A 23,509-nucleotide genomic window follows, 5' to 3' on the forward strand; every position below is an offset into this window, starting at 1 on the left:
AGTAAATGCTTAATGAGAAGAAGAAGAGAAAAACTGTTTATCATTATCATCATCATTAACAACAATAAGAAATAAGTCCTTGGTGTTCTGCCTTGACTGGAATTTGTTATAAATCCACATTGGACCTGCCTTTGGAGTTCTACGACCCAAAGGTAGATAATTTATAACAAAATTTTTATCTCTTGACTTTTACCCACTACCAAAAAAAAAAAAAAAAAGCTACTGCCCTAGCTTCCTCTTGCTTTTAATCAGTGAGTTCTCAGGCTAAGGGAAAAACTAATTTTAGCATAAACCATGGCCTCCTATTCACAATAAAGAAGCCAAAACTCTTGCTAGTTTTCAAGATACATCATCAAAACAAATACAAATGATACCTGGGTCTCCTGACAATTTGGAACCATCTGCTTTTTAATATTATGAATGTTATTACCCCATCCGCAATGAAGATAATTGAGAATTAACTATATTCATTTCCCAACGCAGGTGGGGGGGGGATTAAACAAAACAATAATACAACCAAATAGGCAGAACAACTATCAAGAGGGTGATATAACAACTACATAGTTATTAAAACCTAACATTTATCGAGCACTTACTATGTCCCAGACACCTGTACTAAGTGTTTCACATGAATTATCTTGAGTTCTCGCAACTCTGAGGCAGGTACAATTATTATTCCCTTTTTGTAAGAGAGGCAGTGAGGCTCAGGGTGATTCAGGAACTTGTTCAAGGGTACGTAATATATTAGTCAATAGCAGAGCTGGGATTTAAACCTTGGCCTGACCCGAAAGCCTGTCCTCTTAGTAACCACTTTGCTATATGCTTTATAATAATATTTAAGCAGCATTGGGGGTTCACTAATGGCTAAGAGAAGTTTCTGGAAAGTAATGCTTACCTAGTGTGGGAAAACATTAAGGTTAGACCAATTGCAAAACCAGAGAAGGTTTCTTTTCATTATAGGTCTTGGGTCCTGAGTGTGAAGTAAATGAGCCTGGCAGGTTAGCACCAGAATCAGGAGCACTTGAGTCAGTCGGACCAGGGCTCAGGCCTCAGTTTGCCCTTGTCTTGCTGTGCAGCCCAAGGCAAATCCTATTCTCTCTCCGAGCTTTCAGCTCAAAATGAACTTTGGATGCTGTAACCACTCGGGCTCCTTTTGGCTCTTAGTATTCTAGGGTTTTATCAATGAACTTATGTGCTCTCTGGGCAATGGGCAGGAGTATGGAAGGACAGGTGCATCTCCCTTCAAAGAGAGGAACAGAGAGTACGAGCCCCTGAAAACACCTGAAAGGGGAACCAGCAGGAGGAGCTGACTCACATAAGACCATGGAAAACTCTGGTCATTGACTAAGATTAGGAATCTTTTGACTTGGACAGGATTCCCAACAGGATGATCTAAATGCAAAATCTAAATGGGATTCTAGTATTCAATGGAGGTATGATACTGCGAATGAATTTTGAAGAAACAAAACCTTTACTGGACTTGTATAACATCTTTGAAGGGATAGAGATGTGACCACTTCTAAAGGCTTCACAGCAGGCTGGTTCAGTAAAGTTGGTGAACATTTCACTACAGAAAAATGGTGATGTCAGAACAACTTAATCTGGAAAGCCTCTTTGACAGGGCATTCTAAACACTGAGCTTGGTGGATTTCTGGGTTTTGTTTGTTTTTTCCACAGCTCTGTCAAAGAAGAGCTTTTACACATACCCACCCTAAGTGGAAATACTACACTCACCCTGGCACTTGTCATGGAAAAGACCTCTCTCTTCCTATGAAAGGACATCTAAGCCTTCAGAGATATTAAAAGAAATTCTAGAAAAAGGTGTAAGATAAGCTTCTCTAAATCACAGTCCTGAATATCACATCCAGATGCCCAAGGTTATTCACGTTCTCTGAAACACATATAAGAGGGAGCAGACAAAAACACTTGGCACTTACTCTTTGCTCATGCCTTCAAGGAGAACAGCTGAAATCCTTTTTAACCTGTTTGCAAGCTCAGGGAGGCCTTCTGTAATAGCACCCACCATGTTGTTGGTAATTAGGGATAGGCAGGCAATAATTTTCAATTGATTCAGCTTTTCTGTCAGTTCCTGAAGACGTGCTCCATCTGTCATGAGTGTCTAGCATATTTATTTAAAATGTAAAAATAGAAAGGGAAGCTCAATACCATGAAAATGTAAAATAAGCAATGTTACATCCAAACTCCCATTTTTATCTGATTTCAGTGAAGTCACTAAACCACATGCAATGCAGACAGACCAGCTGATTCACAGTTAGAACTTAAGAATTAAAATAGTGGAAAACTTGAGGGAAGAAAAAAATCACTCACCTCGGGTAATTCTTTTTTCTGATAATCCCACTGTAACAGTTTCAAATAACTGTTATTTAGCACCAGTGTAGGGCTCAGGCTTGGCTTGGAGCTGTTTTCGGCCCCAGGAGTTAAAGCAGTCTCAGAAAGAGAAAGTAATTCTTCATCTACCGATTCTTTGATCCATTCTGTAGTTTGATCAAGAGCACCTACAAGTGAAAAGGCCACATATTTGTCCTACAGCTAATGGACCCCTTCATTTGTGCATTCTACATGACAGATGCTATGTCAGGTGCTGAGGAGGAATGAAAAGACAGCCCCCTGCCCCCCAAGGAGGTTATAGTCCAGATGGGGAGACGGACCTGTAAACTAACAATTACAGCAGGATACACTGAATACTAGAAGGCACAGTGGGAGTGAGGGGAGCAGAGGTTGTCCAGGGCAGAGTTTAAGAGGAAGAGTTCCACAAGTGACACTTGAAGACACAAGGCAGACAGAGGCAAGGGCTGTCACTCCAGGCCAGGAGAACAGCCAATACAAAGACCTGGAAAAGTGAGAGAATATGGCACATTCTGGATGCTACAAGCAAATCTGTATTGCTGGTCCATTAAAGAACTACGGGGAAGACTTAGATGGCCCCGGATGGGTACACATGCCAGCTCACACACAACCTTGAGTTTTGTGCAGAGAAGATATTTAGACTAAAGGCATTGATTATTAAACATTTTTGAGTCCTGGACCCCTCTGTCTGATTAGAACTATGTCTATCAAAATGCACATGCCCGCTGGTGGGCACACTTTATTGTACTTTAGACCCAATACTAAGGTTTCCCACTAGAAACAAACTGCTTTTTATACCACATTTCTTATAAAATTATATATTGGGTAGAATTTATAAGGTGGCAATTGCTAAAAAATTCAGACTGAACACAGGTGCAGGTGTTTAAAAAAGAGCCAGAGAGCAAGATAAAGTGTAGTCACCCTGAAATTGTTCCTCTGACCCCACACTTGAACAGGGGTAATTTATGAGTAGTTCTGTTTGCCACACTAAAGCAACACCACCCCCAGATCCACAACTTTGTTTCTCCTCAGTTAGCAAATGCTGTTCTTGGTTTTTCTAGTTCTGTTTATAAAGATGTAAAAGACTGGCAGTCTTTTATGTAAAAGATATCCAACAGAGAGAGGGGGAGTGGAAATCATCATGGATATAATTACAATGTGGCAGTAATAAGCATTTATACTGCCAGCTTAATCATTTACAGCTGACACATTTAACAGCCTATTTGGTTATCAAACAAAAGCAACAGTGTAGCATAGTTGTTCCCAATCCTGGCTGATTTTAGAATCACCTGGGGAGCTTTAAAAGGAAAAAAATGATCTGGGCACAACTCCTGGAGATTCTGATTTAATCAGTCTGAGATGGGGCTCAGGCATCTGTGTTGAAACACCCCGGGTGATCCTAATATGTAGAGAACTGAGTATGACTGGTAAAGCAGAAAGAGCACGAGTTTAGAGCGAAAGATTAACTTTTCTCTATGGGATCTGCTGAGATTTCACTCCCACAAGCTAGTACACTCACTGCTCTATGTGGCTCCAAAAGCAAGGTCAACCCCATGAGGCACTTGTACCCTTGGTTTGTCATGTGGACAGTAATGAGAGCCTCTCCATTCACTCGTTTATTCAATGATAACTGAGCACCTACCCATCCTACACCAAGTACTGTACCCAGTCCTGGGGATTCTTAGGTGAGTAAACAAAGTCCCAGCACTCAAGCAGCTCCTGGTCTACTAGGAGAGACAAACCCAAGAATAGGCAATGGCTTTACAGGTGCATTTATCTAAGAATTTCCAATGAGCAGTGAAGGCCCAAGACTGCTACACCCGACTTCATGCTCAATACATGTTCCTGATTTCCCACCAGGGAGGCTTGGCCTCACCCCCGTGAAACTCGCTCTGGTTCTCTAAAACCAAATCCTGCCAGTCCTTAGCGGCCAAATCTCCCTTCCTGTGGGAAGCCTTTCTTGGTAGTATGCACCCATCCTTATCTTTCCCTTCTTGGAGCAGCCCCACCTTTGAATTTATTTTTTCTTGAAGATTTGCCCTGAGCTAACATCCGTTGCCAATCTTCCCCTATTTTGTACATGGGATGCTGCCACAGCATGGCTGACAAGTGGTGTAGGTCTGCACCCGGGATCCAAATCTGTGAACCCAGGCCACTGAAGCGAGCGTGCCAAACTCAACCACCATGCCACGGGGCTCGCCCCCCACCTCTGAATTTTTGATCTGGCTGTCATTTCTCTTAAACAGCTCAACTGAAAAACGGCTTCTCTATTTTAAAGAAATTGTCATTAAACATTTCATGTGCCTTAGTCTCATTTTCATCTCACTAGTGAGTTCACTGAGAGTCCAATCTATGACCTTTATTGTTTATTTCTCTTTCCCTTGACTTAGCTCACAGCACACCTTGATAGGTGTGTGAAATGTTTGGTTTTGTCTTGCCAGACCCATTTGCTTTGGAAACTAATCACATGTTTTTCCAGTGGTGCTTGTCACATAGTAGGTGCTCAGAAAGCCTCTGTTCTCTATATCTGGCATGAGAAACCTGGTATGTTTCCAATTTAATTCACCACCTCTAGAGGTAACCGTGGGGTTAAGGATCAGCTCAAATAGTCTCCTTCAGACTGACAAATTGGTTTGGTCCTATATGCCTGCAGCTATCTGTCCTTTCCCACTGTTATCCAGTAAAATGTTTACAAATGTACACAATGCGTGCAAATCAAACTGAAAGACACAAGGTGTTTTTTGTAAACTCTTTCAGAAAGCAGAGGAGGGAATACTTCCCAATTCATTTTATGAGGCCAGTTTTGCCGTGATACCAAAATCAGGCAAGGGTATTACATGAAAAGAAAATTATAGAGTGATGATATGTTTCATAAATACAGATGCAAAAACCCTTAAGAAAGCATTAGCAAGGCCATAAGGTAAAGATAATACACCAGGACCGAGGAGTGAGATGAACATCTCAGGACTGCAAGGTGGGTTCAACATGAGAAAAACAATCAATCACTGTAAGTCACCACATTAACACAATAAGGAAGGAAAAAAACATGGTCACTTCAGCAGATGCAGAAAAAGCATGTGAGCAAATTTAACGTGTCCTATTTAGATAAAAATTCTCAGCAAACTAGAAATAGAAGAAAACTTCCTCAAGCCAAAAAGGGACATCTATGAGAAGCTACAATAACATCATACTTAATGGCCAAACAATGCACATTCTTCCCCTAGAAAGGCAAGGATGCCCTCTCCCATGACTTCTATTCATCGTTTGACTGGAAGGCCTAGTCAGTGCAATAAGGCAAGAAAAATAAATAAATAAAAGGCACACAGATTAAAAAAAAGGAAGTAAACTGTCTTTATTTATAGGCAACATGATTGTGTGTGTGTGTGTGTGTGTGTGTGTATACACACACACACACACACACACACACAATAGAGAGAAGAAGAAAACATTCAAAAATTCTTCAAGACCTTGGGGTATGCAAAGATTTTGTAGACAGTTCACTAAATGTACAAACTATAAAAGAAAAATTTGATTATTTAGACTTCATCAAAATTAAAACCTTCTCCTCTTCAAACGATAGTGTTAAGAAAATGAAAAGAGCAAGCCACAGATGGGGAGAAATTTTCACAGCACATAAATCTGACAAAGGACTTGTTTCCAGAATATATAAAGTGCTCTTCAATTCAATAATAAAACAACCCAATTTAAAAATGGGCAAAAGATTTGAATAGACACTTCACATAAGAAGATAAATGAGTGGCTATTTAGCATATGAAAAGATGCTAAACATCATCAGTCATCAGGGAAATACATTAAAACCACAATCAGATACTACTTTTACACCCTTTATAAAGGATAAAATTAAAAAGACTGATAATACTTAGTGCTGATGAAAATGTAAAGCAATTGGAACTCTCACACACCAATGGTGAGTATAAAATCACCCAACTACTTTGGAAAATAATTGGCAATTTCTTTAAAGTTAACCATGTTTTTACCATATGACCCAGCCATTCCACTCTTAGGCGTTTACTCAAGAGAAACGAAAACACATGCACACACTAAGACTGGTACACAAATGTTCACAGCAGCTTTATTCATAGTAGCCTAAAACCAGAAACAATGCAAATGTCCACCAACAGGTCAATGGATAAACAAAGTGTGGTAAAATCATATAAGAGGATACTTCTCAGTAATACAAACTATTGATACATATAACAACACGGATGAAATCTCAAAAACCTTAAGTTGAATGAAAGAAGTTAGACAGAAAAGTGAACAGAGTATGATTCCTTTTAATATGAAGTTGTAGAAGAGGCAAATATAACCTACAGTGATAGAAATTATATCAGTGTTTACCTCGATGTGGGGAGGTTGACTGCAAGGGGCGTGAGGATTCTTTTTGGGGTGACAGAAATGCTTATATCGTTTGTGGGGGTGGTTACATGGGCATATTCTTTTGCCAAAACTCACAGAAGTATACACCTAAAGTGGGCACATTTTATTGTTTGTATAGCATACTTGAACCAAGTTCAAAAAAGAAGATATGGTTTATGAGTTGGCCAACTAAGTCACTGAATCTAAGGCAAAAACCTAGTAAACTCAGGTTGAAGTCACACAAAGCTTTATCAACACTAAACACACATGTAAATATTTACATTTTGTAAAAGCCATTGATTGTGCAATTTAGTGCTACAAAGAGTTCAGTCAGGGGAATGTCCTATAAAATCTGCCAGTTTAGTATGAAAGACTTTCATTCAACTTAAGGTTTTTGAGATTCATCTCTGTTTTTATATGTATTTGCGCTTTCTGAGATGAATGCCTGAGGGTATCTCCATATGGATTCATCAAGGAATACAATTCCCATCTCTGCTGACTTCTAATATGGTACTTAAGCATGAAATCTGAGTGACCCCTAAAGAGGCAGTGACTCTACATCCTGCATTTGGGGGATGGTCAGGCTAGCTCTTGGCCTGTACAATACCGAGCAGGCACCATTCACATAAACTAGGAGAATGGTGCAGAATACATGAATGAGAACCCCTGATGTTGTACAAAGCTTTAGATGGCCGCCATATTCAATACTCTGGAAAATATTCAGACCAAGTACCCCCATTTTCAGTTAGGAGAGTGTCATTCCCTTATCCATGACATCTGTTTTTTTTTTTGGTGAGGGAGATTGGCCCTGAGCTAACATCTGCTGCCAGTCTTCCTCTTTTTGCTGAGGAAGATTGGCTCTGAGCTAACATCTGTGCCCATCTTCCTCTATTTTGTATGTGGGATGCTACCACAGCATGTCTTGATGAGTGGTGTGTTGGTCTGCACCCGGGATTCAAACCTGTGAACCCTGGGCCGCCAAAGCAGAGTGTCTGAAATTAACCACTATACCACCGGGACGGCCCCAACACCTCACCTCCCCATCTTTTGGCACTGATTTTCTCTGAGAAATCCTTTTCCCTCATTCCATGCTTTCTTTTGTGAATATCAATTAAGAGGCCCCCTGACCAGGCAACCTCCCTGAGCAGAGGTTGGCCTAGCTGAGTCATACGCCCATCAGACTCTTTCCTGGGACTATGAATGGTGACTACAACATTCAAGGACGGCCCATTTTGAAGTGAACATTAAACATCCTGATGCGGCCGGACCAGTGGCATCGTGGTTGGGTTCACATGATCCACTTTGGTGGCCCAGGATTCATGGGTTCAAATCCTGGGTGTGGACCTACACACCGCTCCTCAAGCCATGTGTGGCGGTGTCCCACATATAAAAATAGAGGAAGATGGGCATGGATGTTAGCTCAGTGCTAATCTTCCTCAGCAAAAAAAAAAAAAAAAAAAGGAGGAGCATTGGCAACAGATGTTGGCTCAGAGCCAAACTTCCTTACAAAAAGAAAAAACAAACAAAAAAAACATCCTGATGATGGAGCTAGGAACTTTCCCTTGTTTCTTCCTGCCCAGATTCCCGACGCTCTCCTGGTTTCTGGCTTTGGTCAGGCTCAGGTACTTAAGCTTTTCTGTGAACTGCCCCCATCCCTCCATTCACTTCCTTTTTTGCTAAATCAGCCAGAGTTAGTCTCTGATGCTTGCACTATAACCCAGCTGATATAACATACAACTGAAAAATCCAAAGAAAGTAGCCAAAGCAGCAGCTTGATTTAATTTTGGCTTGGCTGTGGGGAACCTGGCCACCAGTGCTAGCTCCGCTACCTACTAGCTGTGTGACTCTGTCTTCGGGCAGGCCATTGCTGAGCATCAGTTTGCTCGTCTTTAAGATGTTCCATAAATATTTCCTGAATGCCTCGTGTGCCAGGCAAAGAAAATCATAACGCAGTCTGATGTATTCTGGAAAAATATTTATGTCCCATAGGATTTCTGAAAGAATCACATGAAGTGAAGTTCATGGGAACATTTTATCAGATATATTATCTAAATAAATAAAATCTTTTCTTTCTGAGTATCTTAAAAATTACTTGTGGTCTGGCCCCCCAAGGGTAATCTGTTACTCTTTCCACAGGTAATTTAATTGTTGGATCTAATGTGGTTACTTTGTTGATGCTTAGTACATTCAATCATTGCATAAGGCTTTCCTGGGTGTATTTTAAATAAGGCAATTACATAAAATCTCTCTGTCGGTAAAATACAATCTTTTTTGGAGTCAATTCAGAAATCTAGAGTACTTCTCTGTATTAATTTTCCAATAATTATTTTATAAAAATCATGTACACACAAAAATCCAGCACTTCTGTCCTTCTGTGCAATACTGTTAGGCTCTTATTTTGATATTAGGGCACAGTGGCCGACTTTTGACAGAGTGACGAGTATATAATTACAGCTGACGTACACTCTGCTTCCTGGACTCTTGATATCTCTGGGAACATATTTAGAGCTGGGCAATAATGACCTATATGCACAGCTGGATTTATTCTATTCTTAAATCTCTGAAAATATCCAAGTCAATGTGAAAGGTGCAAATGAGTTACAGGTCACTAAGCCCAGATTTTAAGGAGAGAAACAAATCATTTGAGATGAACAAAAGTGTAATTCAACCCTAAATTAAGGAGTTTGCTCAAGATTACAAGCAGTCTTGATTCAAGACATGGCGACATCAGCACACATGTATAAAGACACATACACAGGCACACAGATGAAACCAACAAATAAGTCCCAGGAAAATGCTGCTAAGAATACAGTCACTATAATTCAGGTTCTGTGTAGGGTTCTATTTCCCTTAATCCCTCCCTCCCTTTGGAGCTAAAACAATATAGCCCTGAAGTCATAGAATTTTTGTGGTGGAAGGATCCTAAAAGTCATCTAATCATTCCGCATCTAATCCTTCTGCAAATCCCACAAAGACAGTTGCTATCTTGTTGAAGAGAGGCCGTGTCGCATAGAGGTTGAATGCACATGCTTTGGGGAAGAGACATATCTGGGTTATCCAGGCTTTACCACTTACTAGCAGTCTCCTAGGATAAGTACCTTAACCTCCATTTCTTTGTTTATAAACAGTAGGTGATAACAGTACCAGCCTCACAGGGCTAATGTGAGGCTTGATTGGCTAATAAATGTAAAGTATTTGGCACACAGTAAGGACTTGGCACATAAGTGCTCAAACAAAATATTAGCTAGCACTGCTTACTATTAGTAACAGAGAGGCTCATTCCAAAGTTAAATCAGTTCCAGCTGCTACAAAGGTCAAACCTGGCTGTCTGCTACTTTCGTCCCATGGATCCTAGTCTGCTCTACAGAGCTTAACCAAAGTCCCTGAATCGCTACCAACAGGGAGGGCAGTGCTCGTGGCCCACCTGAGTCTCCTTGTTACCAAGCAGAATGTGCCCAGCTTCATCAACTGTTCCTCATGTGACCCTCCATGACCCATACTCTCTTGCTCGGACCCGCTCTAGCCTGCTAGAGCCCCTTTAAAAGTGGCACCCATTTGGCTTTGTCTACCTAAGACTATCACGTTGACTATCCTGACAGAAAGGCTCAGTCCACGAGGAGTAGCGTGAGGTGGATGGATCACCTGAGCCTTAGACTGTGGTTAATTAAAGCCCAGAGGCTGGTGTCAAGTATCTGCCACTGGGGGAACCAGTTAGCCAGCCCCTTGCCAGCTGTGCAACATCTGGCATTTCAGTTTCCTCACCTGTGAAACGAAGGGTCTAACAGTACCTACCTCACTGAGTAACTGTGAGGATTCAGTGAGGTAATACTTTCTCTACTCCCATTCTTTCTTGTCCTCCCCGCTTCCAGTCCAGTTTTAATGCCCACCAGACCACTGACACTACTCCCATCGAGGCTATCAAGGGTCCTCAAGCAGTCATATCCAATGGTCAAGACTTGGCCTTCATCTTTCTTGAGCACGTAGCAGCACTTGTCAGAGCTGAACATATGTCTTCCTTCTCCAAACACTCTCTTCACTTGTGTCACAGGACACCACCCTCTCCTGGCTTTCTTCACCTCTCTGGCTACTCTTTCAGCCTCCATTCCTGGATCCTTCTCCTCTCCTCAAGCTCTAGATGCTCTAGAGTCTCTGTCAGGCCCACTCAGTATCTGCACTCTCTCTCTAGGTAATCTCATCCAGTGTAAGATTGTGGAGAAGAGCATGGGCCGTGGAGTCAGGCTGCCTGGGTGAGTCCCAGCTCCATCACTTACAAGTTGTGTTATAGAGGCAAGTGATTTAACCTCTCTGTGCCTCAGTTTCCTCATCCATAAAATGGGCAGTAATTTCCTAAAGTTGTTGTCAAGATTAAATTAGTTAATACAGGTAAAGTGCTTAGAATGTCGTAAGCCCTTTATAGATGTTAGCTACTACTTAGTTCCATGGCTTTATCTACTGTAAATATACTGATGATTCCTAAATGTGTATCCCCAGTTCCCACCACTTCCCTAAACTCGAGTCTTCCATACCTAAATGCCTACCTGACATCTCCATGTTGGTGTCAAACAAGATCTCAAAGTTCATATATCTAAACTGAATACTTGATTCCACACCACCTGTCAACCTTCTTTCCCCTAGTCTCCCCCATCTCACTAAAAGGCATCACTATTCACCCAGTTGCTCAGGTGAAAACCTTAGAGTCATCTTCAATTCCTCTCTTTTCCTTCATTCAACTTGCAGCAAATCTTGTTGTTATACTTTCAAAACACATCCAGAATCCGACCTCTTACTATTTCCAGCACTACCACCTGGACCAAACCACCATCATTTCCTGCCTGAACAATTGCAATATCACCTAATTGGTGCCCATGCTTCCCTCTTTGTTCCCATAGGAGCCAGAGTATTCTTTAAAAATGAAAATCAGATGTTTCTCCCCTGCTCAAAACTCTCCAATGACTTCCCATCACACTTGGAATGAAATCTCAATTCCCTTCATTTCCTAACAAGGCTCTATATGATCTGCCTTTGTCTACTTCTCGGCCTCATCTCCAACCACTCTCTCCTTGCCTACTTTACTCCAGCCACACTATCTGCCTTGTGTTTGTCCAACTTCACAAGCAAGTTTCTGCTTCAGGGCCTTTGTATTTGCAGCTCCCTCTGGCTGGCATGTTCTTCCCTCACATCTTCACATGCCCCTTCCTCATTCCTTTGCAAACTCTGCTCAAATGTTACTTCTTAGAGAGGCCTTCCCAGTCTACCTGAAAAAACACCCTCCGCCCTCACTCCTGCCCCTTGACTCTCTGTCCCTTTATCCTACCTTTCTTCATAGCACTTAATGATACATCTGACAACATATGTTTATTTATTTGTCATGCCTATAAGAATGTCAGGTCCTTGGGGACACAACTTTCTTCTGTTTTGTTCACTGCAGTATTCACAGCACCCAAGCAGTGTCTGGGACATAGCAGGTGCTCTATAAACCCTTTTTTAATGCATTAAGAAATGAATAGTGCTTAGCACAGTTCCTGGGACATGTAAACAGTTATAAGTCTGTGACGTCAATTTCAGAAGTTAAAAAAATGTTTAACAGAAAAGCCAAAATTCTTCAGTGACACTACTTAAGATGTCAAAAATAAAAATATCATATTTTCACCCAATTTCAACATATATCCACATTATATTGTACTTACTTGGAGTTTCTTCTAAAATTTCTTGGAACTTGGTTCTCTCATAATCCACCAACTGGCGTTGAAGATGTGGTCTTAGACTCCTAATTGTAAAATTGACCATGTCCATTTTCATGAGGTCCAGGACGTGAAATATTTGTCTAAAAATTTCAGAGTTAAAATAGTTAGACAGGTGATCAAGAAATCAAGCTGAAATTCATTAACTATTATCTATTTTACAGGCTGGAAAACACAAACATCCCCAAAACGGTCTTGAAATTCCAATTGCCATTGGCAAGGTTGCTTTTCATAGAAGGCATTACATGTGCACTCCAAATGTATTCTTCCACAGATCTCAAGAGTATTTGCTTTAGCAAATGTAATCCCTCCAGCTGATCCATGACATCTAGACACAAACTGATAGAAAGACGCTAGGAAGTATAAACAATGAGTCTTAACAATGAGACAGAAAAGATTCAAGAAGGAATTTTCATTTGAAAGTCTCTGAAATTTTAAGGAGTCTGAACATAGTGTACATGGTTTGTATTCCTAAGGGAATGAGAAAAAAAAAAGAAAGAGAAGAAAGGACAGGACAGCGAGGTGCAGGAAAAAAATACTTAGTTTTAGAGTTGGGCAGCCTTGTGCTCAAATGCAGCTCTGCAACTGACCAGCTCTGTGGCCAGGCACAAGTTACTTAGTCTCTCTGAGCCTAGCTTCCTCGTCTGTGAAAGAAAAGGACAAGATCAACCTCGGAGGGATGCTGTGAAGACTCAATGAGATAAAGAATGTAAAACACGCACCCAGTAGGCGATCAATATATGACGAAGAGGAAGAGCACAGATTTGATAGCACACACGGGTAAAAAGATCACTCAAAGCAAGGATTCTGCAACTGAAGAATCACAACTTGCCAGAGCTGAGCACAACTCCAAGGCTACATGCAGCCCATTTTACAGATGGGGAAAAGTATGACTTTGAGCAGTTATCAAAGGTCATAAAGTTACCCACTAAAAGCAAACCAGTTTCCTTCTATCTTTCCAATACTATTAGGTAAAACTTAATTCTCAATGTGGCCATATTCTCAAAAAAAGGGAGAAAAGTTCCCCTCAGTGGTAAAAAGTACTGTAGACTCCTCTTTCCTCTGGGATCCCAAAGAAGTTATTGTCTACGCAGCCAGACGAGATTCTCACTATTTTAACGTAAACCTCGCTTTCTCAGGGAAGCTGCAGCAGAGATGGCTAGCCGACCACCAAAGGTCCATGTTCCCTTTCCACCATGCGGATTTATGGTTGGGAAATGTGTTTCCAGACAGCAACCACACTTCCCAGGCCCCCTTCAATCCAGGTGGGACCGTGGGACTAGTTATAATCAATGGAACGTGTCGCTTGTGGGCCGTGGTTAAACACTGGTACGCCTTCCCTCTGATCTCTTTCCCATTCACGAGCTACTGTAAAGGACTCCAAGGACTCCGGGCGAGGGTGAACCAAGGAGAGAAGGAGCCTGAGTCCCTGAATCACGTGTGGAAGGCTGCCAGACCAAGAACCCCTGACTTGGACTGTGACATGAGCGAGAAACAAACTTTTATTGGTTAAATCACTGAGAATTCAGGGTTTATGTGTCATAGCAGCTAGCATTACCCTAACTAATAAGGAAGGCTTCCTAAATCTTTGACTAGATTAGGTCCCCCTGCTGGAGGCTCTATTAATCCCCTCTACCTCCCCTTCCATAGCACTTGTCACAACTGTAATTTCTTGTCCAAGGTCTGTCTCCCCATTAGACTGTAAACTTCCTGGGTCAGGGAGCGTATCTGTTTTCCTCATCACTGCATCCCTCGGGCCCAGCACATGCCAACTAACAACCTCGTTAGGTCATTCTATCTGAAAACTGTATGTACACGGTAAATGACTGACTTGCTCCTTGCTTATTTGTTTTTTCCCTAGGGTCAAGGATTCCTTTGGGAGACCAGTTATTCTGTGTTCCTCAATTCCCACACTTCCCTTTTGAATCAACTCAAATGTACGCTAAGAAAACGCAAGCAGCATAAGCGCTAACCTCAGCACCTCCACGATGTTGCCTGTGGCCTTTAGCTCTCTGATGTCATCATCTCGCACAGGAGCACACAGCTTTGCCATTGTACTGATGACATAGTTGGCCAGGCCCTGGATGTCCACAGCACTGTGCTCAGCCTGCTGCCTAATGAGGTCTGTGTCCAAAACTTCACAGATCTGGTTGCGAAGCCGGTTGCCACCAGGACTCAGAAACGAGAGAAGAATCTACACAGGGAAAGAAGGAAAGAAAGATTAACAGCATTGTTACATGAATAAAGTTTGTCATTTTTTATTTCACTATCTAGATGACCAAGCTCCCTGTCCATATTTTCATGTTCTGGATGCCACAGAAGTTGACATTGACTGGGTGGTGGATCAGAGGAGCACTCCAGCATCTCGACTCTAAAAAGAAAGCTCTATCTTCTGAATCAAAGGCCACCCCACGGGAAGTTACTAACACTATCAGAATGAAAACAAATGGCAAGGAAGCAATATTACTGAAAGAACTTCAAAAAGTTTACAGATAAATCGTGCAAAGAAAGAACAAGTTGCAGATCATGGCTCCAAAAGAACCCATTTAAAGAAGAGCAAATAGAAACAGCCCATGGGCTCCATAGGTATATTTTACATACAAAATATTTATTACATATTATATACGCAACCTATACAGAGTACTCACTACTCAACAGACACTGTACTTATACACACAACATGTGGTTAGGAGCACAGGCTCCAAGCAAGAGTGCCTCAGTTCAAACCCTTCTCCAACCCTCAAAGCTCTGTGACCCTGGGCGAGCGAGGGAACTCAGCTTCTTTATATATATTAACAGAAGTAACTACCTCACAGTGTTAGGGTAAGGATAAATGAATAATCTAACGCTTGGCACAGAGCAAGTGTCTTGTAAATGTTAGCTAAACTTTAACTATCATCTCATTTAATTCTCACAACTACCCTGTAAGTACTCAGGACACTGAGAAGTAAGGAGAGAGAGCCTATCCCTAGCCAGGTCTATCTAACTCCAGAGTCTGTGTTTTCTGTTTTTTTTTTTTGTGAGGAAGATCAGCCCTGAGCTAACATTCATGCTAATCCTCCTCTTTTTGCTGAGGAAGACCACCTCTGAGCTAACATCTATGGCCAATCCTCCTCCTTTTTTTCCCCAAAGCCCCAGTAGATAGTTGTGTCATAGTTGCACAGCCTTCTAGTTGCTGTATGTGGGACACTGCCTCAGCATGGCTGGAGAAGCGGTGCGTCAGTGCGTGCCCAGGATCCGAACCCAGGCCACCAGTAGCAGAGCGTGCGCACTTAACCGCTAAGCCACGGGGCCGGCTCCCAGAGTCGGTGCTCTTAACCGCTATAACCAGCACTCTGTGCGCTCAGCACTGCCTTCGTTCCCTCCACTATTCTGTTTTCCCAGCCTCCACCCCACCCCAGGAGGTGCAGGGAAAAACCCTTCTAGTGACGGAACTTATTCAGTTTTTCAAAAAGAGTCTCCAATACTTTTTGGAAGACATGAAAACAGTCTTCAGGGAAAAAAATTACTAATTAATACAGACAACATCAACTTGCCTCTCTGATTTCTTCAAACAGTTTGATGGCGTGTTCATACTCGGGAGGCTCAGCATTCAGTTCTGATTCTAAGACGTCCCAGAAAGCCTGGCGGACAATGTGCTTCACTCGACCTGCCAAGCTATAGGAACAAAATGGATTGGTTTTCAAAATAGGCATTATTTTTTGTGATTTTAAAAGAAATACGCTCATTGTAGAAATCTTAGGAAATGCAGAAAAATAGAGAATAAAAATTGCTCATAATCCCATTAATCTTTTGACATATTTTCCTTGTTCAATGCATTGTTTTCACATAGTTAAGAGTACCCAGTATGCACAATATTATATATTTGTTTCATTTAATATTCTGTCCTAAGTGTTTCCCCTCGACTTTTTAAATGCTTCCTTCCTATAGCATTCAATAAGTTCACAAAATTCTGTCCTAAGGAGATACCATAATTTACCTCGCTACTCTTCTACATAGATCTTTAGACTTGTTCTAGATTTTTGGGATGAGACGGCTAAGTTGCTCTTTCCTCAACAGCTGAAGTTTCATGGCATGGAACAGAATAGATTGGCCCCAAGGAGACATGAATTTGAATGCCTGCCAACTTCAGCTTAGATGTCCCATTTAAAGTTAGCCAGAGCAAACTGCTGAAATCCGAGCTTTACTAGGAAGAGCTCACAATAGAATAGGTGGCCACCTTGCTTCATCCAATATGTCAATGCCCTAAAATAGGTGCACATTGAAATACACATCCCTACTGAACTCCTATACCATTCTGCAACAGCTTTCAGAAAAGCACGTAATTCCCGGCACTACAATTACTTACGAGCCTCTACCCTCTACAGGGCTCTCCATCTCTCTCAGGCAGAGGCCACAACTTCTTCTTCTAGGTACCTGCCAATGGACCTAGCACAGCACTTGGCATACAGTGAGTGCTCAATGAATGCATAGCGAATGAATTAATAATTTGATAGTGAAGCATATCTCCTAATTTTTCTTTTTAAAGTACAAATAGCTAAATATACAATAATGCTATGAGAAATGAAAATTAGCTTTCTGAGGAGTGTGAGCCAAAACTGTTTCTATAAATGCAAATACTATATTCAACCCAGCAACTTTAAATGTTAAAACTCGTTCTAGCTGCCTGACTAGATTTATGCAACATCAATGGCATTTCCAATGTTTGAGACTGTCTTGAGCAAGTACGGAACAATGAGAAAGGCAAACATTGCTGGGAGGGACTTCTGCTCTTGACTTTACAAGCCTCATGTACTTGGCTTGAACAGACCAACCAGGAACGAGCTAAAACAACTTGATAGCTCCCTCAGGGACGTCAGAGTTTAAATTTAAATTTTCCTAAAGGCTTCAAGGTACTTTTTAGCTCTTTAATTTTGTGAAGGGGGAGGGAGGAGTGGAAATGAGATCAATCAAATAATTGATAAGCATTCCTACTGGGTATCAGAAATCTGATATTTTACCACGTGTTTTCCCCAAAGGCAGTATTTGGTAAAATATGAGAGTCAGCCATACTTTAAAAAAAAAAACAACCACTTGGCCACTGCGGAGAGTCATCCAAAAAATCAACAGCTAATAATCTTCACTTTTAAACAAAGGTAATGTCCCAACTCTGCACGTTGTTTCCCTTACTCACATTTTCTAGCCATGGCAGAAAGCGAAGGAAGAGAAATTCATATTTTCCATAGTATCAAAGTACTTATGTGCAAGGCACTCATATGCCCATGAGCATGCATTTGAAGTGCGTATTGTAGTCCTCATCTCATCCTTGTGGGATGTAAGGCAGATATGGTCTCAGCAGAACCAGGATTCAAACCCCAGGGTCTGTCTGATTCTAAAGTGCCTTCACTATAGCCTGTATTTGCAAGTTTTGAATTTAAAGCACAAATACTCCCAAACTGGCTCTTGCTGTACTCCATAAGACATACTAATTTTAACTTCAAAAATGCATTTTTATTAGTCAGTCAACAAATGTTTATTCAACATTCAATATGTGGTAGGCCCTGTTTTAGGTGCTGGGGTGTAATGAAAAGAAAGTCTGTCCTCTTAAAAAGCTTATATGTTAGCAGAGATAGAAAGAGGAAAAAAACCACGTTAAAAATGAATAAGACACTGGGCCAGCCCAGTGGCATAGTGGTTGGGTTCGTGCGCTCTGCTTCGGTGGCCCAGGGTTCACAGGTTCAGATCCTAGGTGCAGCCCTCACACCACTTATCAAGCCATGCTATGGCAGGCGTCCCACATGTAAAAAGTAGAGGAAGATGAGCACAGATGTCGGCCCAGGGCCAATCTTCCTCAGTAAAAAGAGGAGGATTGGTGACCGATGTTAGCTCAGGGGTAGTCTTCCTCACCAAAAAAAAAAAATGAATAAGACAGATTCATGGGGCCAGCGTGGTGGTGCAGCGGTTAAGTTCACACACTTCACTTCAGTGGCCTGTGGTTTGCGGGTTCGGATCCCGGGCGCAGACCTACACACCACTCATCAAGCCATGCTGTGGTGGAATCCCACATATAAAAAATAGAGGGAGACTGGCACAGATGTTAGCTCAGGGACAATCTTCCTCAAGCAAAAAGAGGAGGATCGGCAACAGATGTTACCTCAGGGCCAATGTTCCTCACCAAAAAAAAAACAAACAGAATAAGACAGTTTCAGAGCCATGAGGAAACAAGATTAAGACAATGTGGTAGATAGTGACAAAGATGGTGCTGATTTTGCTGGGTGGTTGAAGAAAGCTTCTCTAAGACAGTGACCTTTGAGTTGAGAGTTGAATGAGGAAAAGAAAGCAGCTGGTGAAGATCTGGGGGAAGAACACTGAAGAAGAAGAAGGAGGAAGCACAAAGCCCCTGGGACAGGCTCGAGCTTGTGATCAAGCAGGACCACCAGCAGGGAAGCCAGGGTGGCTGCAGCACAGCAAGCAGGAGGGAAAGCAGTAAGAGACACGGCCAGAGAAGCAGGGCCTTGCTGGCCATACTTACGAGCCTGCATTTTTATTTTAAGCGTAATAGAAAACCATCTGAGAGTTTTAAGCAAAGAAATGACCTATGCTGATCAATCGTTTAGAAAGATCACTATGGCGACCGTGTGGATGCGGAGGATGGCCTATGGGGAGCTAAGGATGGAGACGGGGCAACTAGTTCGGACTGAAGGAGTCCAGGTCAGAGATGATGATGGCCTGGCCTAGGGGCGTAGCACTGGAGCTGGGATAAAGGATCACGGGGAAATGCTGTTAATATAGAAAACCAAACACTTTGGCCAGCCATCTTAAAAAATATTAATGATCCTTATGAACAATATCCCCAGGAGCAGGAAGACTATGATCCACATTTTAAAGAAGGAAATTATGTTTACTATTTTTCTGCTTTAAAAGAAAGAAAAAAGTTCCGAATGGAATCAAATATTACATGTTGTCTTAATTGATAGAGAGTATGCCTCTGGACTTACAAATGGCACCGTGAGGTTGAAGAGTCAATGCAATTATCCATGAGCCAACTTTGCCTGTAAAGATGATTTATCTATAGTTATGGCCTCAAGCCTTTGCTACTCTTTGTCCCAGGGGATTTGAGAGCCACTGAAGCCAGAAAGGTTGAGGTAGGATATAAGGGTGTGGCTCTAACTAGAGGTCTTGGGGGTGGGGGTGAGTGAGGTTGCCCATGTACCTGTGATTCCTACCTCCAGATGCTTCTAGGTCACCTATTTTTAGCACTTTGGCAACTTAGTTGCTTTTATTTATCTTTCATAACCTGAATATCAGTTTTTAATAAGTCAATCTACAAATATTTCTTGCGAATGAACTATATGTCAGGCACTCTGCTAGGCAATAGGGATAGAGCAGCCAACAATACACACATAGTTCTCCCATTAATGGTGCTTTTGGTCAAGTGGGAAAGACAGACATTGAACATAAAATTATAGGACATCTTAACAAAGGAGAGGTAGAGGGGCCTACAGGAGTCTTTAGCAAGGGGATTTAATGTAGTCTAGCGGGCTCAGGAATGTCAGGAAAAGCTTCCATCAGGAAGTGACATATAAGCTGAGTTGTAAAGATTATGGTAACATGTACCCTAGAGGAATGGTTTGAAAACAAGTATAAGATCTTGTTAGAGAATTAAATAGGGGCTGGTCCTGTGACGAGGCAGTTAAGTTCGCGACCTCTGCTTCAGTGGCCCGGGGTTCACGGGTTTGGAGCCCAGGCACGGACCACTTGTCAAGCCATGCTGTGGTGGCATCCCATACAAAGTAGAGGAAGAGGGGCACGGATGTAGCCCAGGGCCAATCTTCCTCAGCAAAAGAAGAGGAGGATTGGCAATGGATGTTAGCTCAGTGTTAATCTTCTTCACAAGGGAAAAAAAAAAGAGGGGGAACTAAATAGTGTTCACTCCCAGTGGATATTATACGAGAACTTCTGGGAATCAGTGTGAATACGTGTGTATGTGCGCATGTGTACACACACACACAGAATCTGCAGCACAGTTTACACACAACAAACACCTCCGCGTTACCTGCTTTCAGGGAGGGCATCTTGTTTCAATTGAAAGTTCTCATTTACAGCAATTTCGTGAGCAAGAGTCAGGTTTGATAAGTTCCTTGCTGCGGCCATCACTTCATCAAATGTTACAACCCTGGGAGGGCTTGCTGCTGAAAGAAAAACAGAAACCAGTTAACATCATGGAAGAAAAGTTGTCATCCACTGAAGCCTCCTGATGCAGTCAGAGTTTAAGTTATTCCAACATATATTTTCACGGTTTAATAAGTAAGAAGAATATACACTAAAATAGATGGATTCTTCTGCTTAATACTTAATACTTCAAAAATTTAAGAACTCCTTTGATAGCTTTGATTACTGTATTGATAATAAATTACCAAATGTTTCTGAGACAATCTTATTAATATAGGCTAAGTTACCTTTTTAATTAAATCACCTCATTTTTAGTGCCTATTGATATTTGCATTTATTACATGACTATACAGGAAATTAAGACTTTTTATTCTGTAATTCATAACTCTCATTAATTGAAGCAGACTCAATATGAAATAACTGATTTTTTAAAACTATAATTTCTAAAAGTATAGGCAGTATACAGCATAATGGTTAGGTTCGAGTCTAAGTTTTGCCAATTGGTAGTTATCGTTACACTTCACTGAGGCATAACTTACCTCCTCACAGGGCTGTCCTGAGGTGGTTAAATAAAGATAATTTAAGTAAAGAAGAACATAGTAAGAACTCAATAAATGTAGATAATTAAAACAAATCTGATAAGCTGGATGACCTACTTCTCAGCAGGAAGCAGTAAATAAAGAATTAGTCTAGTTATTTCTAAAGATTATTCTAAAAAATTATTCTAATAAATCACGTCTTTTTGAAATCACTGTTGGAACTCTTAGCATCTGTTAATTAAAAATCATTACTACAAACAACCATACTGACTGGCAATACTTTGCTACCTAAAATAATTTTAAAAAGAAGAAGAAGAAGAGGAAGAGGAGGAAGGGGAGGAAGGGGAGGGGGAGGAGAATGGTAATACACAGAATTAGTAAAACCTTTCATCAGGATGCCTAGGTACCCTGCTAGAGGCATCAACTCTATATATAGCATAAAGAGTGAGAAAAAGCACAGAACGCTGGGTGACTTCTAGTAAATTCTTTTCCTAACTCTCTGTGTCATTAAGATTCTCCTTAAAAATGTCTGCACCCGTTGGTCCAATAATCCAAAGGAATTCCTAGAAAGGCTTTATGCACCAAGATGTTCATAAAGCACTATTTGTAACAGCAAAAAAATGGAAACGAACTAAACGTCCAATGACAAACCAATAGTTAAATAAATTATGGTATGTTCACTTGATGAAGTAGTAGGTAGTCATAAAAACAATGTTTTAAAAATATATTACCATGAGTAAATGTTTTAGTTACAATACTAAGTGAAAAGAGTCTACACATATATACACAAAGTGCCGCCAGCTGTTGTCTTTGGGTGATATTATAGGCAATATTTTCTTTTCTTTTACTTATGTACTTTCCAAATGTTAAAAAAGAGAATGTATACATTTAAAATAAACAGGAAAAAACTCTTTTGAAGTGGGTATTTGATCATATTAAACAACAGTTGCTTCTTTCTGCATTTGCTTTGTCAGTTTAAGGGTTATATTTCCTATACAAAATGCCAATTGAAAAGCTAAAAAAAAAAAAGGCAAAGACACCTACTTTACACATCTCTAGGTTCCACACACAAAAAAAGGAAAAAATCGTCTCCCTTCACCATGGCCACTCTTTTAACTCTTCCTCACACCCCTAGTGTAGTAATTCTTGTGGGCACTTTTCTGGGGTGATTTGCACAACAGTTTTTGAAATCGGCAGGAAACCCTTTAGATTATTTCACTTCCTGCCTGACCCTTGAATTGGGGCAAGTTTCCTTCCATGTAAATCAGAAATGATAAGAAAAGACCAATTTGAATTTATCCTTGCTTGCGGCCCAAGAAGTGATCTCAAGACAGAGTGGCTTTCCACTACTTGAGAGAGAAGACAGAAGGGGCTGCAGGACCTGACGTACAGTCATACCAAAGTAGATCAGAGTCCATGATGAAAATAAAGTTTAGTGGCTATTTATTCCTGCCTTTGCAGTTCTATTCCGGTACATCTAGAAAGGAGGGGGAAGTCGGTACTTTGCTCTCACTCATGTATGAGTCTTAAAATCTAACATATATCTAGAACCACTCCCACCCCCCAGCCCCTGGTCCCCAGTCAGCTTACAAGCAGGAGAGCTGGATTTGCTGGAGGAGTCACTTGTAAAGCTCTGCCTGGAGCACTCATAGTCACTGAGTGAAGCTGTGCTTTCGGAAAACCGGGAAGAGTCTGAATCGCTTGGCTGGTCCTCGCCCACACACTGCTTCTCGCCATTGAAGGGCATTTTGCGTCACTTGAGTGTGGGTAAAGCACCTGCATAGACAAACAGACCCTGTGTCAATATTCTGTCCTTCCACTGGAGGCACAGATGCTTCTTCCAGTGTAGACAGCCATGCCTGCACATGTCACTGCAGTGGAGAGCCCCTAGAAGATTATCTCGTCCTTCCTATAGCACCCCGGCCGGACTATCACTAGGCCTTCAAGCCTGCCTTCCAGAAGAGGGATTCCACAGCCACAGGTGTGAGCTTACTCAGGACACACTCAATGTGAACAGGGAGCAGCTGTCAGCAATAACAGATCCTTTAAAAAAAAATATGCAGAGCACACTGTCTCTCTCCTCCTGGGTTGCCAAAACATGGGAAGGTAAGAGCAAGAGTGTGAGGCTCTGGGGTCAGACTGCCTCGGATAGAAGCTCCTTCTGTCTTTTGTCATGTGACCTTAGGGAAGTCACTGAACCACCTCCCTCATCAGTAAAACTGGGCTGAAAGACTAACTTCATAGGGTTGCTTGAAGATTAAATAGGATTATTCTTATTAACATGCTTAGCACAGAACTCAAATGTTAGCTATTATTATTGTTCTGATGTCTTTG

The 23,509-nt window shown here is 41.5% G+C and overlaps 1 protein-coding gene across 2 annotated transcripts in view; it reads right to left on the minus strand.

Moving 5' to 3' along the window:
• Positions 1-23,509, minus strand: part of TCP11L2 (t-complex 11 like 2) — a 39,301-nt gene that overhangs the window by 7,905 nt on the left and 7,887 nt on the right. The window contains exons 2-8 of one of the 2 annotated variants that reach the window (XM_058568512.1): positions 22,766-22,951; positions 20,521-20,653; positions 16,022-16,142; positions 14,459-14,679; positions 12,432-12,568; positions 2,329-2,516; positions 1,938-2,119 (exon numbers count right to left, since the gene is read on the minus strand). In XM_058568512.1, the coding sequence (XP_058424495.1) occupies positions 1,938-2,119; positions 2,329-2,516; positions 12,432-12,568; positions 14,459-14,679; positions 16,022-16,142; positions 20,521-20,653; positions 22,766-22,922 (1,139 nt within the window). In that variant the 5' untranslated portion in view covers positions 22,923-22,951. Of the gene's footprint in view, positions 1-1,937; positions 2,120-2,328; positions 2,517-12,431; positions 12,569-14,458; positions 14,680-16,021; positions 16,143-20,520; positions 20,657-22,765; positions 22,952-23,509 lie in introns of both variants that reach the window. The other variant, XM_058568511.1, reaches the window with a different exon arrangement.

The sequence above is a fragment of the Diceros bicornis genome, chromosome 25 (genome assembly GCF_020826845.1).
Source record: "Diceros bicornis minor isolate mBicDic1 chromosome 25, mDicBic1.mat.cur, whole genome shotgun sequence".
In the NCBI taxonomy this organism is placed as follows: domain Eukaryota; kingdom Metazoa; phylum Chordata; class Mammalia; order Perissodactyla; family Rhinocerotidae; genus Diceros; species Diceros bicornis.